Source organism: Natator depressus, chromosome 6, assembly GCF_965152275.1.
Source record: "Natator depressus isolate rNatDep1 chromosome 6, rNatDep2.hap1, whole genome shotgun sequence".
In the NCBI taxonomy this organism is placed as follows: Eukaryota; Metazoa; Chordata; order Testudines; family Cheloniidae; genus Natator; species Natator depressus.
This window is the reverse complement of record NC_134239.1, coordinates 48,842,892-48,865,048: the sequence shown is the minus strand read 5'-3', so window position 1 is coordinate 48,865,048 and position 22,157 is coordinate 48,842,892. Positions and strand designations below refer to the sequence as shown.

Genomic DNA, 22,157 nt, shown 5'->3' with positions numbered 1-22,157 from the left:
AGGGGAAAATTGCACCTACCATAAAAAGGCTGGTTCTTGCTGGGAAAAATTGGGAGGGAAGCAGAACGAGTTCAATGAAGTAGCCTACATATTGGTAGGGAAGTTTGCAATGTTATTATCTATGGTGAACCAGTTCTGTGAATAAACTGGGGACATCATTTTCTGTTGCATTCATTCTGGGATCTTTAACAATGAAATGTACTTAACCTAACTTCCCTAGGTCCTTAAGGTTAATCTACAAATGAGTTCCATGCACTATGCTTTTAATGTTCTGATTCTGTAAGGAGATTTAGATAAATATAAAGAATAAAAAACTCACTACAATACTCTGCTTTTAGGAAAAAGCAAAATTCTGTCTTTTGATAGAGACTTTCACATGAAAGCACACTTCTTGAGCTTGGCTAGAGACCATGTAGCCTCTCCAGACAATTCGGATACAAATGGTATGCCTGTCAGGGTTGTCTGAAAAGAGCAATGTATTCTCCATATAGATCACCACATACTGATCCAATATGTCTCGTAACACAAAGTAAATAAAATGCTTGAAGATTGCCAAGGCATTTGTCAGCCCAAAAGGCATGACTAAATATTCAAAGTGGCCACAGCAGGTATGGAAGGTGGTCTTCCATTCATTCCCAGCTTTGCTGTGCATGAGGTTGTAGGCTTTGCTGCTCACAAACCGGGAAGAATTAGTGGGGGAAGCAAAAGTGGATGGGAACCTGGGAGGCAGTGACCATGAGATGGTCGAATTCAGGATCCTGACACAGGGAAGAAAAAAGAGCAGCAGAATACGGACCCTGGACTTCACAAAAGCAGACTTTGACAACCTCAGGGAACTGATGGGCAGGATCCCCTGGGAGAATAACATGAGGGGGAAAGGAGTCCAGGAGAGCTGGCTGTATTTTAAAGAATCCTTATTGAGGTTACAGGAAAAAACCATCCCGATGTGTAGAAAAAATAGTAAATATGGCAGGCGACCAACTTGGCTTAACAGTGAAATCCTTGCTGATCTTAAACACAAAAAAGAAGCTTACAAGAAGTGGAAGATTGGACTAATGACCAGTGAGGAGTATAAAAATATTGCTCAGATATGCAGGGGTGAAATCAGGAAGGCCAAAGCACACTTGGAGTTGCAGCTAACAAGAGATGTTAAGAGTAACAAGAAGGGTTTTTTCAGGTATGTTAGCAACAAGAAGAAAGTCAAGGAAAGTGTGGGCCCCTTACTGAATGGGGGAGGCAACCTAGTGACAGAGGATGTGGAAAAAGCTAATGTACTCAATGCTTTTTTTGCCTCTGTCTTCACGAACAGGGTCAGCTCCCAGACTACTGCACTGGGCAGAACAGCTTGGGGAGGAAGTGACCAGCCCTCTGTGGAGAAAGAATTGGTTCTGAACTATTTAGAAAAGCTGGATGAGCACAAGTCCATGGGGCCGGATGCGCTGCATCCAAGAGTGCTAAAGGACTTGGCCGATGTGATTGCAGAGCCATTCGTTATTATCTTTGAAAACTCATGGTGATCAGGGGAGGTCCCGGACGACTGGAAAAAGGCTAACATAGTACCCATTTTTAAAAAAGGGAATAAGGAGGATCTGGGAACTACAGGCCAGTCAGCCTCACCTCAGTCCCTTAAAAAATCATGGAGCAGATCCTCAAGGAATCAATTCTGAAGCACTTAGAGGAGAGGAAAGTGATCAGGAACAGTCAGCATGGATTCACCAAGCTCAAGTCATGCCTGACTAATCTAATCACCTTCTATGATGAGATTACTGGTTCTGTGGATGAAGGGAAAGCAGTGGATGTATTGTTTCTTGACTTCAGCAAAGCTTTTGATACGGTCTCCCACAGTATTCTTGCCAGCAAGTTAAAGAAGTATGGGCTGGATGAATGGACTGTAAGGTGGATAGAAAGCGGAGTGCCCCAAGCGTCAGTTTGATGTCAGACTAATCAGCCTGTAGTTATTCATTTACTCCTTTTACTCCCATTTATTTATTTACTCTCATTTACTCCTTTTGTGGCATGAGTTTTTTTCCTGTCCTCTGGAACTTCCCTGGTGTTCCAAGATCTGTTAAAAACCAACATTAATGGTTCAGAGAGCTCCTTGGCCAATTCTTTTAATACTCTTGGGTGCAAGTTATCTGGTCCTGCAGTTTTAAAAATGTTTAACTTTGATAGTTGTTTAAGAATAATAGGTGCTTTTTATTAGTGTCTGTGCATTTAAGTGTAGATTGACAGTCAGATATTAAACCAAATTCAGATTCAATATAGAAGGTGCTATAAATTAACTCCTTCCCACTCAGCTAGACACCTAGATCCATTTACACCCACTTGCTGATGTGTGTAAGGGAGTCTAAGGTATACTTAGTATCTTACTTTCTAAGTAGTGAAAATGTAAGTGGTGTAAATTAAGTTAGGATAAAACAAAATCTTGTGAAAAATAATAGGTACTGTTTTACCACCGTTAGTTCAAACTCCTTCTAGACCTGTTTAAACTCATTCTGAATTTAGCTTAGGTCTTCTCTTCTTCCATCATGCAAATATCCCCCCACCAACCCATCAGCATGCCCTAATCCTTTTAAGGAGGGACCATTTCTAGAGGAAAGTACTAGTGTAGACCACATAATTCAGTCTCTCCTCTGTAAGGGGAGCCAGTAAGGGAACAAACTAGTGCCACTTGTAACAATGTTTGTGATGAGGATACCTGTGCATTGGGTAACTGCAGTGAGACCAAATCATTTTGCAGCAGGCTACCAGATTAGATGATGACAACTTTCTTACAACTCTTAAAAGTTTTGGTGTAGTTATTGCTTCAAAACTGTAGTGTGCTGTGAAGTCTAAGTGGCAGGTGCTACACTGGCCACATGCCAGTTGCCCAGGAAACTTATGAGTCAGGCTCTAGAAGTTTTCATGATGGGATGGGGGGGAAATGTATGTCTGCTTTTAGTCTGGATCCTTTGACTGATGTACCTAGTGAGAAATAACGTCCCCAATTTTCAAAACAGAGATTTGGGATAAAAAGAACTCTCCTTTCGGACTTCAGATTGGGACATGATCATTTATAATTCAACCTAATTTTAGTTTGGTATTCATATATATAAACAATACATTGGATGTATATACACACACACACTTAACTTGCTAAATGATCCAGCATGTATCTACCACTGTTATTTTTTCAAGCCTAGTTCAATTCTTTTCCTATTTTGTGTATTACCCTTTACTAGTGTTAAGCTCTGTAAACAAAAATAAGTATTTTTACCTTTTATGGCCTACTACTTTATTTGAACTAATGGTAGTAATACACAATGCAGGCAGGTGGGAAATAAAAATCTAACACTACTGTCTTTGAAATACACTAGTCATTATCTAAAGGGGACATTTCCATTACTCTGGTAAACTTAAAAGCTAGAAATAATTTTGTAGCATCAAAATCCTAATTCATTTTACTTATTATTGAAAATATCTACCAAACAGCTGGTTAGTCGAGATAGAGGCATAAAAGAAAATCTTAAATCAAAAAAAAAAACCCAAAAAACCCCTTTGACGTTTAATATATATATCTCTCTAGGAATTTGTGCTGACTGACCCATTGCCAAAAGACCTATCACTTCCTAGAGATGTTGAAGAATGAATTATTTAAACACTGCAAACTTTAAAGCATGGAGTGTCAACACAAGAAAATGCCATGTGGTTTGCCCACTACATCAGGATCCAGTTGTTTAAAAACTGCTGTGTGCTGTTAAACTGCAAATTTTACATTCATGAAGCTAATAAAAAACACAGCACACAGGCACTGGGTTTTACAATTTTATTTCTAGACTTTAGTTCTTTTGCTGGAAACTTGTCTGTTACAGGTCTGTTGGTGAAAATGTGCATTTCAGACCAGTGATGCCAATAAGTACAATATAAAAAAAATGTACAAATCTGAATTGCTTGCTTACTATAGATTGTTATAATAATGTGACAAATAAAACATCTCTGTTGGCACATGAACCTGCTTATCAGGATTTGGCCTTTTAGTACATACATATTTAAAAAAATTTGCAGTATGTACTGCCACTCAGTGTAACACACATAACCAACAACCACTAATGCAATAATCATGTTTGGTTCAGAGACACAGAGATGCCACAAACAGAAGTGTTCATGAGGTAAGCAGTAAGAAATGTTCCTGAAATTTGGACAGAATGTATCCAGTCCTCCTGGGTCCTGCGACTGCTAGTAGCATTGCAATGCTTTATTTATACACTATGTAGGATCTTAACTGCATTTGCCCTCAAAATGAGTTCTAATTCTGTTTTGGTTTAGCAGCATACAGGCAACAGCTAGATTATTCTTCAGCATACAACTCTGTTAGCTGGCTTATTTATGAGATTTACAGGCTTTTTTAAATTAGCATTACGCTATAATTAACAAAAAACAAAACAAAAAACCCTAGTATATTATAACAGATTAAACACACAAAATACTTAGAGTTCCAGAAGATAACCTATCATACCAAATGATGAGTTCCAGCTGATGGGAAACAACACCAAGTGGCATATAAAAGTTATATTATAATGCACCTTTCATATATCAATGTGGCTAATAACACATCTTAAAACTACTATGATAATAAACCCCAGATCAGACAAAGAATCCAGCTTTATAAAACGCATAACAAAAAACTGACATTACTTGATCTTCTGAAATGTCTGTCGTTTTTAAATTAATGCAACCTAGTTGCGAATCGCGAGACCCATTCAGAATAACGTTCAATGCATTTCAGTTTGCAGTAGAACTATGAGGCACTGTGTACGAACATTAAAACCTGGTCTAAACATGGTTAACTGAAGTATGAGGTATTGTGAAACAGGAACCTTTTTGGAATAGAGCAGTAATAATCACATTAAGTAAAAATTGATCACATAAAAAATCTACAAAAAATGATGTCAATAATATAATTTTCTATGAGAAAATTAAAACCTATAACATGGCAGTATATGACATTGTATAACAACAAAAAACAAAAACAAAAAAAAACTGATCCATAAAATAGCAGCAAAACACAATGACAAAGATACAGAAAGCAATGTTAATTTTTTTTCAAACCATGCTGGGAATTTATCCATAGCAGCTCAATAAAAATGGAGCATCCACTCCTTTTTTTTCTTTTTTTTTTCCTTTCTTTTCTTTTTTAAATTTTTTTTACAATCAACACCTTAGCGGCAGTTTTCTCACATACATTTCACCATCACATTCTCCTCGAGCATCAACTTCAACAGCTATGTCCACGTCCCTTCAGCTACTTTCTAAAATAATAATAAAAAGATACATAGCCAAGATGTGCAAATTTTCTATTTGTAGCTAAATAAAAAAAAAAAAACAACTGGGGGATATATTGGAATAAGAACTCCTTTCAAGTACACCAAATCTATTCTTTTTTAACTATGGCGTTTCTCATGGTTAGATAGTTTTTGGAAATGTCTAAGAAGGGGCCAAATACACTGTTTTTGAAAAGAGTGTCTTTTTTTTTTCCTTAATAAGCTGTGTTAAAACTGCAACATCAAGGGTAGAAAGATTTTTTTTTTTAAATCAAGGGGCGATTGCGTTATTTTACAAATCATACTGGCCTTATGAACATCCTCTGCAATAAATATTCTTTTTGCCTTAACTATAAATTATATATTTTAGTGTTTAAAAACCTTCAGTTGTAAAACATCTAGAGACAATCCTTAAACTATGTGTCCTATACGTGAACCTTTAAGGCCCCTAATTTACAAACGTGAGTTGGCACCAAAGGATTTCTAAACTTCAACTTTTCTATAGAAAAGGATAGGAAGATATCCTGGCAATTTGTGAATGCAATTTCTCTCACTGGAACACAACCTTCGAAAAAAAATCACCTTTCCTCTAACACCATAGTTAAATGCACTTGCTTTGCAATTCAAAGTTTGCGCACAAGCACTTATATATTTCCAAACCATTCCATTTAAAAAAAAATTCCCACAATAAAAGAACGTATTTCCTATATCTAATGGACTGAAAGTGCTTTGAATGGAATGGTTTTAGAATATTTAAAAAAAAAAAAAAAAAAAGAGAGACTAGGCTGTGGATTGAACCTGACCATAATGAGGCTGAATATCTGTTGGGTCAGACCAGCATTTTATACACAGGTAACTACAAAAATATGAAGATTACAAAAATATAATATATTATGTCAATATTTCGGTTTCTCTTTATAATAGAGTATCGTATGAGTAGTACATTGGCCCTTCCCCGACAATGCTAAGCTGGAACCCTACAAAAGCCTTATGCACAGGCAATCCACAGGTACAAAAGATTAACATATAATAATGCTGTATACTAAAATACACTAACTTATGGGTTACGTTAACCATTTATAAGGTGAAGAGGATAAAAACCTAAGAAAATAAAATAAACATTTACAGATGAATTATAAAGTGACTAAATGCATAAGCAAGCAAGATACAGAAAAGCCTAGAACTGCGTTAAAGCTATGCTTTTTATAGGAAAAAAACAAAAAGAATATGTCATTTTCTATTAAAAAAAAACCCTCTTCTACTTTAAAAATGGTTCGTTGGTTGGTTTTGTTTGTTTTATATGTAAGAAATCAAATTTAATACCTCCCCTGGAGACATTGTGTGTGTTAATGTCTATTTTTACAACATACAGACAAGAACACTTTAACATAAAAACTAGTTGATTATTATTGTATAAAATCCTCTATTTTTTGTAGCACAAACCCCTTGGGGTCATGCAAATATTATTTTTCTTTTTTTTTTTTAAGACAGTTTTGGGGTATTTTTTTGTTTGTTTGAAGTCACAGATGGAAGGGAGAAAGAGCAAGGAAAAAAATAACAAGAGTGAAGCTTTCCCTTCTGGTATAAAAATGTCCTGGAGAAAAGGGTTTCTGGGGGAGAGATCCTGATGCTGATTCCTTCTCAGATGCCCTTTCTTTGTCTGCTGTCATTGCCAAACAAACCGATTTGCAGAAGTCCTCTTAAATGTTCACGTCTCGCACATCGGTGGGTGTGCAGGAAAGGTCTGCTTCATCCTCAACAGTCTTTGTTTCTGAAGATATGTTGTGTTGCTGTGCCTGGCGTAGACTGGATTCGAGGAGGGATTCAATCTGTTCTTGGCAAGCTCGTAAACAATCCTAGAGAAGATTAAAGGGGAGGGGGAATACAAACCTTTAGAAAATATATAAAACCGTGTGCCAAATACTATTTTTGCAGAAGGCAAATAAAAATGTAACACCATTTATATAAGTGGGGAAGGCGGGTGGAAGCGAGAGAGATATAAAGGCTGGACAGCTCAAGGGGTTGGGCTACAGGTTTTTGCCATCTGGTATTTAGAGGATTATGTCAAATGAGAGTGTAGTCTCAGTTCATCTCCCAGTGGGATAAGTGTGCATCTCAACAAATTGCTACCACAGTTAACCTTAGCTGGCCCAATGTTAGTCTCAGAAGAGAAGCCAATGACTGAATGGGGCATGGAGACTAAACTATAGTGTCACCACTGGTAATGCTGCCTTCACCCCTAAAGGCACATTGGTGGGACAATGTGTTGAAGCTTATGATACTTCTACCTGTACTGTAAGTGTTCTGTAGATGAACAGAAGGCTCTGTCTCCAAGGCTGTCAATCTTGCATCTTTCGCGAGTACAAGAGTTTCATGGATCGTGTTTTTCGAAAAATTCTAATAGCCTCATTCTGATCTCATAGCAGTGTGAATCAGGAGTTACTATCTTGCAGTTGGTGCAATTACTGGGCATAAAACTGGAGTGAGATCAAGAATTAGGCCCAAGACTGTAGCGCTATATAATTTCTACTTCTACGACAGAAATGCCTTGGCACTATACAATCCAGTAGAAGTGATATGAGCCATTTCATAAACAATGGCTTTTCAGTTAAGGAATGGCTACATTTTTTTGAGACGAGCTTTTCAGATGAAAGGTGCTATATAAATACAAAGTATTAGTAATTAATATTCTGATTATATTCAGCAATGGCCTGATCATGTTAGCTAATTGATTACTAACTCTGGAAAACATCTAAACAAAAAATGCAGCATTCCAAAAGACCAAAATGGATGCCTTTCTGCTGAATGCAGGTCTTTCACAACATACCATCAAAGAGCCAGCAACCTCATGGCAATGATTTAGAAAGTGTTGCCAACCTTTTAGCTTGCCACTGCACTCACCATCACACAGAGAGAGACCAACTAGGAATGAGACAATACTCTCTGTGACTCATGGCTCAATATGAGCTTGATCCTGCTAAGTGCTGAGTGTCTCATGTCTCCAGGAAGGTGCTGAGCACTCTCCACTCCCATTGACTTCAATGAGAATTAAGACCACTAAGCACCTCACAGGTTCAAACTTCATATGGGTAAAAGAAACCCCACCAGGCATCTAAGTGTACAGTTAGGAATCGGCACATCAAGCATCCAAAATCTATTTATTCACAAAATCACAGAAATCAGAGATGGAAAAGAGCTGTTAGATCATCCAGTCTGTCTTCCTGCAAATGCAAGATTGGATATTTTTTAGTGCCATGCACGCCCATTGCATGGGCACAGACTTGGAGTGCCTTAAACAAGCAAAACAATCACACAGTATATTGCCAAAATTCCTCAGGCACATTGTTTACTCACATCCTTATAACAAACATCGTGAGCTTTTCTCAACATATTTAACTTTGTGTAGTAAGGACTTTGAAGTTTTCTTTTAGTATTGCCTTTTCTGATTTAACCTATGACATGCGTTAGCCCTTGCAGTGAACCCAGTCTTCCATGATAAATTGCCGTCAAAAGTGTTAGGATGTGCATGACTGAGAATGAATGTTGTTTTCCTGAGAGGGTGACCTGCCTGCTGTTTTCTTTATCTCCCAGTTTCAATTCTGCCTTCATTCAGAAGCTTCTTGTGTGATCTACCAGCTTTTCACTGATTCCACTACCACAAGAACCTTCTCTGCCACCAATAAGGGCACATGGCATTTGGGGTAAAATAAGATTAGAAACCCAAGCAAACAATTCTCTGCAAGTCCTTTCTGAGAGAGAGGGAGGTTAATCCTACCTCTAAGCAGATCAGACCATCAGTTACAGCTCACTGAAAACACATAACCTATGACCTTTTCTGGTTTAAACCCTAGTGTAATATTTCCTCTTGACAGAGAGACACAGTATTTTAAATGACAAAAAGAAATGCCTCATATCCTAAAGTCATCATGCCTTTGACTCCTACGTACCTCTGGCCTTCCCAGTGAGATCTCTAACAAGACTCCCCAAGATATGACAGATCATTTCTGACTTCAGATACCACAGGACACCCATTTTAACTCCTGATAGCACGCATACCATGACACACGTAAATAGATATACAGAAATAATAAGTAAACACAATTTATTTTTTGCTTCCAAAAAGTTCAGGCACTTTCAGGTTGACTCAGCCATAACTAGGTGGCAAGTTTCTCACTGAAAGCCAAGGCATAGTTGTTTCAGAGCAATTCCAACGCTGGCTCTGTTTTTTGGAAACACTCCCACATACATGTTTGACTCTGAAAACTGAAATGTGAACTAGTTTTACTCATAATATTGAACAAGCAATTAATACATTTTGTAAACAGCTCGGGAGGAGTTTCTATAAATGATTACTCTTTTCCTTTTCGGCACTGAAAAAAATCTTCACTCTGACACTGCAGGAGTGGATTGAGTTCTGATTGTATGTTGTTAAATAACATACAATCTTTACAGCTTACTGTAAACAGGCTGTCTGCTAAATTGCAATTTAATGAACAATGTGATGTTTGAAATGCTTTATGTTTTTGTTCAAATTATTTTTTCATGTAGATATTAAATGAACAGCTTCTCTGCAAGAATATTAAATTTCTCAAAAATGCTACATACAAAAAAACTTACTGTGTACATTTTCATCACTAGCATAACATTATTGATGCCCAGTGTTACACTTACATTTTGTTTTTCCATTCTACTCACAGCTTCTGAATACTGGGAGCAAATACAAAACTTGTGTGCTAGTCTGATAACTTCTCCCAACAACTTTTCTGCTTCACTACCCAAATTTTCAATGCCCACAGTTTGTTCAAGGTCATAAGCCCTTCCTGGATTAATTAAGCTTCTCAGTGAAAAAAAAAAGGCCTACTAGATTACTGATGTGGTCAAATACCTTTATTTAACATACACAGTAGACATGATCAGATTGAAATTCAGTCCAGCATAACATTTAAGGTCAGATCTAAAGGAAACAAACAACAACAAAATCTATTGGAAATCCTTTGTTATTGCCTGGCTCATTAAGAATAAAAGATATATGTTTGAAGGTGTCTCTGGTGTGGGCAGGGAGAAGCAAATTCCAGTGTATTAACAGACAGCATGGAAACCCAATCTAATCTAGTTTAGCAAATTTCTGGCCTGGAAATGAATGTCAGGCAAAATTCAATCCATTTGGATGATGGGGTCAGGAACAGAATGATGGAAGACAGCCCAAGACTTCTAATTGTGATTATCTGACTTCTAATTACCACTGATCAAAGGCAAAATGGGAAACTGGACTCCTACCAACATAAACATGAACTATAAAAGAATTTCAATCAGGTGATATTCATTTTACTTTAGACTCAACTTTCTTGAGACTAAGGTAAAACCTATCAGTATGAAAACTGAAATCCAACAGACCATCTGCTCTGGCTAGCAAACAATCAGGAAAAGCGTTAACCATTTTGTCAAAATGCATCAGTCTAATAAATACTTTGAAACAATCGAATCCACATGATATTAAATGTATGGCAATATGTGCCATCACTTGTGGATCAACAACCCAAACAATGTTATTAAGAAAACTTTCAAGATCAGGATTAGTGTTTGATCCATCAGTTAAGATAATTTGTTTCATAGGAAATGTGTAGTAAGCTCTAAGGCCAGAGATCCCTCTTTATAGAAAATCCAGTAATTGTCAAATTCACAGAATAATTATGGCAGAGGATATTGCACCTTTATTATAAACATGGGGACAGAAATCATGTTAATACAGAAGACCAAGAAAGAAATCAACAAAGATTTAGGTGATCTTTCCTTTTTGAGGTTCCTTTAAAAAATTTACATATAACTTTATGATATTTCTTATTTTATTTAGCAAACTATGTAAAAATCTTAATGTCTAGTTATTGTTATTTTAAGACATAAACATAATTATCACAAAAGTTTCCCTCCCACTCACCTTAAAGATCTTCCTTTTAAGTTCAGTTCATATAGACTGTGGCCTTGCATACTATTTATGAATAATAAAACGCAGTGCCCAAAGTGCTACTACTTCTAATTAAAACTACTTTCCTTTTTCAAAGAGCTCTGACACTGACCAAGTCAAGTCATGTAAGGACACGTTGCAGTTCTACAACATGATACAGAGTTCTGCGATGTGTTAGAATCTAATTCATGGTTATATATGAAAAAAATGTAAATAATATTTTCTTTTAAATCAGACATACACTATAGGTGCTGAAAGCAGATTGCTTGCTTCTTCCTAAGTTCCTGATTCAAATGTCTTGAATTGGATAGAGTTCAAGCATACACTTAAGCACATGCATGGTCCTAACAAATAAGCCAGAGTATTACAGGTACATACCACTTCAGCAGTGGGATACATAAAGCATCTGTAGTACTTAAGAGTATATAACATTTCAGCACTGAATCAGTACTACTAAATTCTGCTCCTAGTAATATTAAGAGCAAAAATAATTTGCTTAACTGTGTGGTATAGTATCTTGAAATAGTTAGGATGGGCCGATAATAAGCAGCAGTGAAGTATTTGTCTGTGTTGGCATCACCTAAATTCTAACAAAATATCAGAAAAATATTCCCTTATATGGGAACTAATCATAACAGTGCTTTCACAATTTGCTAACAATCATTAAAATTCTACATATCACAGCCCTTTATATTAACTTGGGTGTGAGTTGTTTGGTTGTTAGAATAATTATATATCTTCAGTTTATGAATACATAAAATGAAGGGTTTTACAGCATCTCAAAGATTCTATTGCAAACCACAGGGTTGTCTTTATTTGAGTCATTGTCCAGAGCTTGGAGACCTCACAAGAACCTTTTTAAAGCATCTATTTATTGGTCTTCCACATTGTTACAAAACAAAGCTAAACTCTGCCCCAACTTCACACACCATTATGACATGGATCATTGACTTTAGGTCTTCCTTGTAGGCTCCCTTCCTGGCCCATTCACTCATGAAAGGTTTATTGCTCACTAGTTACTGATGTGCATCTCCTGGAAGCTGCAGGGCAAAATGAGAGTCCTATGAGGACCATCTACCTTGTCAGAAAGTCGTGGGACAAACATTTGTTCCAAAAAGGAATTCAATACCAGCTACTGTGCAGGTCTAGCACGTAATAAACCAAATTAGATCATTAGAACCCCCTTAAAAAAGGCATTTCACACCACTAGGCACAATAAAGGGTCTCAGGAATGGTCAAAGATAAGCTCAGAGATACCATGAAGTCTATTTATTGCAATCTTAGTAACTATTTCCTTGTCTTATTTTAAAGGTTTTTGTTCTACATAGGCTGCTGGTTTAATAACCTACAAACCAAATAAAGCCTCAGCAATTGTCCTAAACCAATTTAAGAGTTTCCTTTGCTTTGTTGATATGTCTGTCTTAGCAACATGAGGACCGGTCATGGTATTCATATCAATGAACTGCAGTAGCGTAATCTCTGATTTTTAATGTATATAACAATGACTAATAGTCACTGGGAAGAACAAAAGAGAATACACTTGAAAAACCACATCCAAGTTGTACTTTGATCAGCGTTTACTGTCAAATCATATATCACAGTGAGGCACTCAAAAAACTCTAAAATAGAGAGATTGAAAGAATCACTTACCGGGTCACATTTGATAACTTGTGATAGGAAATGTGTGAGACTTTGATAGGAGAGGAAAGTGTTAGTGTCTCCCAGGTGAAGGCCTTGCACGGCTGCTACCACACTCCCAGCTGCGATCATGGAAGGTGGGTTTGAAATAAACTTAACATCTGTTTAAAGAGAGAAGTGGGAAAAAAAGAGAATTGATTTCTTTAGGATGAGCTTGCTTGTGTCACTCCTAAGAGTTAGACCTGATTGCCAGATAATAAGTCTTAAGAGGCTGTAGGAATGCAAACATAAAGACTCCTCCTAATGTAATTTAACAATATCGGCAATTAAAGGGCCCGATCCCACAAGCACTTATGCATATGAATAACTTTACCTGAGTGAGAAACCCTTTTTTAGAGAAAGGCCTGAAAGGCTAATCATTCCTTTGAAGGATTTTGAGGATATTAGGGCCCTAATCCTGCAAACACTTATAAATATACTTTACTCCTGTGAGTAGTCCCATTTAAATCAACGTGATTACTCACACGAGTAAAGCTATTCACATTTGAAAGCATTTGCAAGATCAGATGCATTATGTGATGTAAGCAGCCTCTGAATCATATACCCTTTAAAACATAAACCTTTACAATTATGTTAGAAAGAGAGAAATGTATAACTTTAATATAAAACAAAAGCAAAACCAAAAGAGATTAAGACCACTTAAACCTGTCAGTAGGTGAATATTCCATATTTAAATTAAGGTTTCATCTTAAAAATGCTTTGTCTCAACCTAGTCTCTTGTCAGTGGCTGCCATCCATCCTGGCAACAGGGATTTAATGTAAATGTGGCATAACTAAGTGACGGGGGTCCCAAGAATTGGCGGACAATCAGTTACATTCTGATGTGACACCATGCTGACAAGAGGCTGGGCCCCCTTCCAGACTGCATTGCTGTAGGTCTCTCTACAAAGCCACTCCCATGATTCCTTGAGGGGCCTATCTCTGCCATTAGAATGTTATCCCCCCCCCCCCTTTTTTTTTTAATAAGGGCAAATAATGTGGAATAATCCACATTTTAATGCTAAGGCTCTTTCTGCTATACAGGAATGTGTTTGATTTTTGATTCATGGCAAAATGAACCCTGGACCAAGTAGTAGGAGGAAAAGAAATAAGTGGTACTAGTAAATGTCTAACTTTTTAGGGGAGAAAAAGGAAATGATATCTTATATATGATAACTTGAGATACATTCCTTCCCCTATTATCAAATATACAACTTCTCCTTTGCTGCATAAACATAAACCACCTGTCAACCCTTGAATTAAATCAAAGACATGAAAAACTTAAGCGGGAGGGAATGGGGGCGCTATGAAACAGTTTAAATATTAAATCATTTATCTCTTTATGATTTAATATCTTTTGTATAAAGGCTTTAACAGTATAAGCATCAGGACTCTCTGTATATACTAAACACCTATTCTTGTAGGTATTATAGGTACAGTTTGGGGTTTATATCTCTGCCACTCCATCTGTACCCCGACCCATCCCATACCCACCTTCCAAAGGGAAATTTACCCAGAGCTCTATGAAATTGAAAGTGCCTTCAAAATTAAATTGATGTGATTAAGTACAGAAGGGTTTTTTATGTGCTATGTTGCCAGCTAAACTCATGTCACATCTTGACATATCTGAAATAGGTCTAACTTACCTCTTCCCTCCCCCACCTCTCCCCAACTCTTTCCCAAAAGATTTCTAAATAGATTCAGTTTGACCATTGCCAATAAATGCATCCCAGAGATAGTATCTGATCTGTTCACTCAAACAAATCACTGGTGTGTTTTCTTAGGTACACTTAAAATGAGAGGCTTCTGTTGGTTTAAACAGGTCTGAAGTTTTGATTCACCAAACTTTAGTTGTATACACATACACAGTCACAGTGAATTATCTCCAGTGTTTATTAGTTTCTGCATAATTATCATCCCAAAAAATGGCCAAAATTGTGTAAGTTTAATGACTCCATTCAGACAGTAGTAAGTTTGGGATTCCTGTTTGCTTTTTTCTTTCAAAGGGGGCAGTACACAAGAACATGAATTCACAGTCACACCCTTAGTATGTCCAAGGTGGAAAAGTAATAATGCAGTTTAAATGACCAGTTTATGTCTGTCCCCATAACCACTCCAGACAAGCAGCATGGACTGTCTTTTTGTTGCAACTCAACAAGGAATTATTTGTGGCAGAGGCCACTAATTTCAGCATATTAATCAGGGGGCCCCTCTGGCCTGTAATTGGATGCCCCCAAGTGAAGAGTGTGGCATCATTGTCAGCCTCCATCGCCTCATCTTGCGCTATTGAGCGCTCAGGAACAAGGGGGCTTCGGTGAGATGAATTAGACCTGACACAGCCACAATGGGGAAGGGGGCCCCATCAATTGAAGCACACATCCCCAGTAGCCTATCTGAGACTTCATCCAAAAAGAATAAACAACTTCAGCGTTGTTAAAAAGAGAGAGAGGGAGAATGAGAGAGAGAGAGAGAGAGAGAGAGAGAGGGGAGGGGGAGGAGAGAGAAGAATGCCAGCCACCCTGAAGGGAGGACAAAGCAGGCATCTAGGCGCTGCAGCGCTTTAAAAAAAATTCCTAACAAGGCGAGTCACCCCTTTTCCTTTTTAAATGGAGCAGCAATTCCATCCGTCTGGAGAGCTGGGGGCTATGAATGAAAATCTTTTCATTGAGGCAAATCAAAACTGTGAACATAAATCACTTGCTGCAAGATGCAACAGGTTCCAACTGGTCACATACCTTGAGTCTCCCAATTTTATAAAGGCCAGAGAATAGAAGAATTGTAGCAAAGTTGTTTCAAAGGGAAGTCTTTTTTCTCTCTCTCTCCACCAGGGAGGAGGAAAGAGAGGAGAGAAGAACAATAATAATAACATAAAGGGGCCTGGTATGTTTAGATAACCAGAGGGCCACAATGAAACGCTGAAGCGCCCAATATTTGTTCCTTTTCATTGTTTTGCTTGTATAGAGCTGGAGTTTTAACTTAACTCCAGTCTTAACTGGGGCCAAAAAAGGCCTGTTTCCTTTTGAGTTATCCCTGCCTTACTTGGCCACGCCAAAGCCCCATTTATTAAGGTCAATTATGTGTTAACTTCAAACAACCCCTAGTAATTTTTTCTTTCCTTCTCTAACCTACCACAGCAAAAAGCTGGTGAAAATATATTTAAAAAACAAAACAAATCCCCTTTTATTAGGCAGGCAATTGAGGATGGAGCATAAAGGGAATTCCACCCAACATCACCTTTCTATGTAATCTTTTCTATCAGGAGCAAATACACATACACATCTTCAAACTCTCTCCTGCCTTCACCTTGTATTTCAAGTAGTGCTCACACAATGCCACTGGACTCAATTTCCCAGTGGCTTCCATGGGCGCTGGATCAGGCCCACAAGATATTCAGGGAAGTACAACCGGTTTGCAATCCACCTAGATTAGGGCTGGCCAGAAAAAAATATAACACACCAAAAAGTGAAGGTCAGATGCTGCTGACGCCACGTGTTCTTTATCTTGTCTGGGCATCACTAGCCAACAAGGGAGTCATCCGAAGAGAGAGACAAAAAAATCTTGGCATCCAAAAATGAAATAAAAATCCAAAGCTGATCAAACAGCTCTGTTCAACACTCCTTACTCAGGTAATATTCCCAGTGACTTCAATGGAGTGCTGAGTAAGTCCCATAATCTTGATGACCTCCATGCTATTTTAAAAAGCTAAGTAAAATTCTCTGTACATGGGTCACATTCGCTGATCCATTTTCCAGCTACCCATGTGGTGAGGAGCATACTGTTAAATATAGACTCTGGATGTGCTTTCTAAAAGAACCATAACAACGCTGACAGTAGATCAAAGTACTGGACTCCTAGCAAGGCTTCAACCTTTGAACTACTCTTGTTTTCATCACTATCACTGCCAGCACAACCACCTAGATTAAACATCCCCATATCCAAAGGGGAGACTGGATAGCTATAAAGAAACACCATATACAACTAATCTCTTAGGTGGCTTCAGACCAGGCAATCACACATTCGAATTCACTGCAATCTCAATGTTCTGCTTGAATCTCTGTCTAGGAAAACACATTTGATCCACAAATGTTTCAAATCCTTTAAAAGCTGTTTGGAGAGGTTCTATTACTCACATATTAGGAGCAATGCGCTGAGTCAGTCAAACTTGTGAGCTGCCTGCCATTCTGTACTTAGGCCTATGATAAAGGCAAGACTGAAACCTACCAATAATGTATATATTTATCTTCAGAGATTCTGTGGCTATATCTCCAGGCCAGACACTTCAGTGAGAGTGACTATGTGAGACAAATAAATTATTTTTATTTTTTTAATGCTTATTATTTTTCTTGGATCTTTTGACCACATCCATCCCTGGTGTAACACCACTGAACACCAATGTACATCAGAGATTAATTTACCCTTTGGCTTTAAATACACCCTAAGCTTTCAAGTACAGAGAGATGGGGGGGAGGGGTAGCTGCATTAGTCTGTATCCACAAAAACCAACGAGGAGTCCAGCTACAACTAACAGAGACCTTTTCTTCAGACTGAACGACTCAATGTCATGCAGGCATGACCTCTCCTTTCACTTAACTATTATTGGATATGAATATTCATATTTATAAAGGTATATTACTAATTTCCAGTGAGTTTTTTATTAGTGTCAACATGATCCTTGACATTCATCTTTATGTGACGCTACAGGCTTCCCTTCAAAGGAGCATTTGCTTTGGCTGCCTTTGTTTCCTTATTCTTTTGCCACATTTGGGTTTCTCATGTCACATTGAAAGGAATCACGTGAAGTGGATTTTAAGAAAAACTGATCAATCCTTTGAAAACCACCTTTGTCCTGCCTGCCCCTCCACTCTTTCCCATGAGAACAGTGGTATCTGGAGGAGATCATAAAGGCAGTGTTGCTCTTCTGATCTCTTGCTCCCCATCTTACTCTTGTTATGGTTCAATGGATAAAATGCATGACCGCCTGCACACCATTTGTGCACGTGGAGTTTCCGGGAATTAGCACGCACACACACACACACACACACACACACACACAGTGCCCTTGAAACCAAAGATCAAGCCTCTGCAAACCTGGCCCAGGGAACAGTCAGTGTCTCTGGCTCCTCTGCAGTCCGCCCCTGCACATGCCTCCAGCAAAGCACGTGGCCAGCTGGGTGTGGACGGCAGACTTAGCCCTGTGCCAGAAAAGCGTCTGTGCCATGTGCCCCTTCTGCAATCCACCATCTACCAGCATGGGAAAAGGGGAAACTTGAATGAGGGAGATTTTAAACATGCCAGTGAAACGCACCCATATACAGAACTAACTACATGCAAATTCTTCCTCCTAACTCTTTCAAAACTGCCTTAAAATGAATCCACGAGGGAGTCTGCCTCCAGGCCAGAGATTCTTTGGCAGGCCTGCATAGGCCTAGATATACACTGGAGAAAGATCTAGCCATTCTTTGAGATAGGTTTATTTAATCACTTTCCATGAAGAGTTTTACATATTTACTTCATGTTAAACTCAGAAGAGAGGCATCCTCTCAGAAACTTACCTTCTGAAAAGTAATCCACCTTCTGCAAACAACAGGGGACAACACTCAGTGCTTAAATTATCTGCACTGAGTTCTGCGAACTTGAGTATGGTAACTCTACGGAAAGTCTTAGGAATTGGGGATAAGGGTAGGTGTGCATGTTGGGTATGGGGAACAACACGCCATTTTAGTGTGCAGGGCATACCTGTAGCGCACAGAGCCACAAAAGTCTGGGCATGTTTACGGATGATTTGCTTGGTGTCCTCCGCCACAGGCATTTTAGTAAGGAAATGTTCAATGAAATCATGAGGGGTCATTGCGGCCAGATTCCATTTCAGCTTATTCACCAGAAACAGCTCCATTTGCTACAAAAACAAAAAGGAGGAAAGGGGAAAAAGAAGGAAAACAGTTAGAAGCTCTGCTTATAAACAGCTTTGAAATGTAGCAATTGCTTCTGAAGCAGTTAAGGTGAATTTCATCGGCTTTTACTGTATTCTGGCATCTTAATGCAGGGGGGCTTCTTTTTGACGCACTGACTTCTGCATGATTGGAGACTGATGACTAAAACACTACACTTCCTCACCAGTGGTGCTGTGATGCTGTGAAGGAGGATTGCTAGCAGAGGCGTACCAAGGTGAGGGTGTCTTTATGCATGAAACTACTGCAAGACTGTCCTCACCCAGAGGCCTGAAATGCAGCACTCCGTTCACCCGTCAAGTTGCTGAACTGCACACTAGGAACGCAAGAGGGCGCCAGCCACCCACTTTTTACCCCTTGTCCTGTACTTTCTCTGAGGGTGAGGTAATAATGAGTATCTTAGGGATTTTTTCATTCGAATAATCTACTGCATCATGTAGTCTGCAATCGCAGAGAGTCTGCACGAGCCCAACTTTCGCTGGCTAAGAAGCGCGTGGAACCCCCTGACGCCAGCTTACTGGAGCGGAGGGGGCGGGGGGCAGAGACAGCCGTGTAAGTTACATCTGTTGCTCCCATGTGCCGTAATGGAGTCAGCCTGGGAGCTGGAGGTGAACGACCAATAATTCTAGGGGGTGAATTGCGCATAATTACTCAGTGTGAAGTAGGGGGTCACACTGGGCAGATCTGAAGAAGGAGCCTCGCGATTTTCTCTGTCGGGGTTGATTTTTATTTATTTTCCTCTCTCCTGATCGTGCTTTTCCAGATGAAGTAAACACGAAATTACCAGTAATTCGTCGGGTCTAATGGAGTTGTCGGTGTAAATGCTCAGTTTTTCTGCGGTTAGAGGAATCGTTTCCTTCATTTTTGAAGCCACAAACATGCAGGTAGCTCCCAGAAGTTGCAATCGGTTTTTCTTGAGGGGTTCAAACGACAAAAATCTGTCCAAATAATTCATAGCCAAGGGGAAAACTTCCTCTTCACATTTCTGCTCCTCGCAAACCTGGAAAAGGAGAGAGCTCGTTGAAACGAATAATAATGATAGCAACTGTTACATCTAGTCATGCCTCCTCCCCCCAACCAAAGCTTGAAGGGCAAGGCAGAGTATAGGGGTGACGGGGGGAGAAATAAATTTCCCCCAAAAGAGTGGGGAAAAGACTTAAAAGAAACTGAAAGAGAAAGTCGCAAACGCAGAAAGTAGGGAAATGTGGCGTTAGAAATCCGCAGCCGAGCTCTGGCCAAAAGGGGAAATCTGGATTCTCACAGATCGGCAGCCGCTTTGAAAAAGGCAAATAAATTGCAAAATGATGCGGGGACAGAGCTGGGATCCCAGGGTTTTGTTCTTATTTGCCTGGGTGCTGCCGATTCTCTGCTTTGCTCGAGACACAAAGGTGGCGTCCGGAGCAGCGGCAGCACCAGCCCCATTTCCCCAGACGTCATCTTTTCAAAAAATATTTAAAAATATTTAAAAAATCAGCCGAAGCTCCAAAAAGGGCTGAAAACGACCCGGCGGGGGTCCTTTACCGATCCCCGGACTGATGGGGCACCTGGGGGCGTCCAGGGAGATACCCCGAAATCAAACTCACAAGGTCCCCCTGACCCTCTTCAGAAAAGCAACGTGCGACATTTCGAAGAGCAAGGGCAACGTGCTGCGCTTTCAAAAATTAATTAAAAATAGATCGCAGGCGCCCAGGGCTTCGGAAAAGCCATGAAAATGTAGCCCCGGCTCCCTAGCTCCAGCTGGGAATGCCCTGACACATGTCCTGCCAGGGGAGTGGGGCATTTGAACTAGATTTTGCCATGCGACCTTGCCGAAAGTTTCTGCAGCACAAGCATGTCTTTGAGGGGTGACCACAGCTCGCTCTCTGCTCTGAACAAAGAAACTTTCACCCTGCATTTCCCCAAGAAATGACAGAGCCCAACAGCCGATCCTCCTGTCCACAGCCCCAGCAGGGACCCCCGTTTCTGGAGCACCCTCGGCCCCCTTTGGCTTGCTCCTGGGGTCTTGCTAATTTTCTAATTATTAATAAACACTTTTGCTTTGCAATAAAAGAACAAAGATGGCGCATAATACTGGCACGGGCAGCACTTGCATACGTGTACATGGATATTAATTTAAAATAAAATCCCAATAAAATAACTGGCGAGGTTTAACTGCAGCCCTAAGACAAGAGTGGGGCGTCGGGGTGCCTGGGAAGTTGCTGTGCTCATCTGGGATCCCAGAGAAGGACTCTTAAGGGGGCTTTTTCCAAGTGGGGCTTTCAAACTTTGTTTTCTCTGGCACTGAGTTCATTCTAAAAGGTTCAAGGGAGACCCCCAGAATTTATTTTCTTTAGAGATGGGGGTGTGGGATTTGCTTTCCCTCTATCGAAGACACCTCATTGTTAAGAAGTAAATAAAAGATAAGGGGATAAAAGGCATCACACTCCTGACTGTCAATATATATCTGTAGCAATATGTCCTATGCTGAAGGAGGGGGTGTTTTTTTTGGGGGGGGGGGGGAGCTGGGGTTGGAATGGGGGAGTCATTCAGGGTTTATTCAGGGTTTATTCATTAATGCAGAAGCTTGCAAAGAAATCTCTGAAACATACAAACCTCCAGCATCCAAGTGGCAACTATTTTCCTCATATATGGCAAGATTTCCTTCTGCACGCACTTGAAGTAGGACACAGAGGGCGAGCAGGTCTCCTCTGCCTTCAGCATTGTCTGCAGAACCCTGTCATTTAGTAGGTTGGCATCTAGATAGGCTCTTCTGATGGTTTCCACTTCACAACACAGCAGCTGATGTTCCATGTCTGTCTCCTTCTTCTAAAGTCAGTTTTCTAAAGGACTGAGTCAGTCTCTCTCTCGCTCGCTCGCTCTCTCTCTCTCTCTCTCTCTCTCTCTCTTCCCCTTCCAGGAGTCCCTTGGATGCTGCTTGCTGCTACTGCCGCTACAGCCCTCTGGAGGCTGCAAAACTTTCTAACTTCCAACAAAACTCTCCTGTATAGTCCCTGTGACGTTACTGTTGTTAAGCAGAGATCAAAGCACAAGAGAGAATGAGAAAGAGAGTGAGAGAGAAGCCAAAAGCAAGGGGCAGAGCCCTAAAGCCATCCCATAAGCTTTAAGTCCTTCCCCTTATACAGAAGCAGGGGTTTAATGCAAATGAGACAAGGGCTTGCTTTCTTCAAGGGAAGCAGAGAGGTGGGGGAAACCCAAATTGTCTCTTCAGTGTATGATGCATAATTTTTAAAATGGAGGGAGTTCTGCAGTGGGAGCTAAATGATGAATGGG

General features: G+C 39.6%; 1 protein-coding gene across 1 annotated transcript; it reads right to left on the bottom strand.

Moving 5' to 3' along the window:
- Positions 1 to 5,336: 5,336 nt before the first annotated feature.
- CCND1 (cyclin D1) lies at positions 5,337 to 21,934 on the bottom strand. Its single transcript, XM_074955218.1, has 5 exons — positions 21,480 to 21,934; positions 19,672 to 19,887; positions 18,676 to 18,835; positions 12,913 to 13,061; positions 5,337 to 7,156 (listed from the first exon to the last, which is right to left on the bottom strand). Exons 1-5 carry the CDS (start codon positions 21,675 to 21,677, stop codon positions 7,001 to 7,003), a joined length of 879 nt encoding a protein of 292 aa, XP_074811319.1. The 5' UTR covers positions 21,678 to 21,934; the 3' UTR covers positions 5,337 to 7,000.
- Between the last annotated feature and the right edge of the window lie 223 nt (positions 21,935 to 22,157).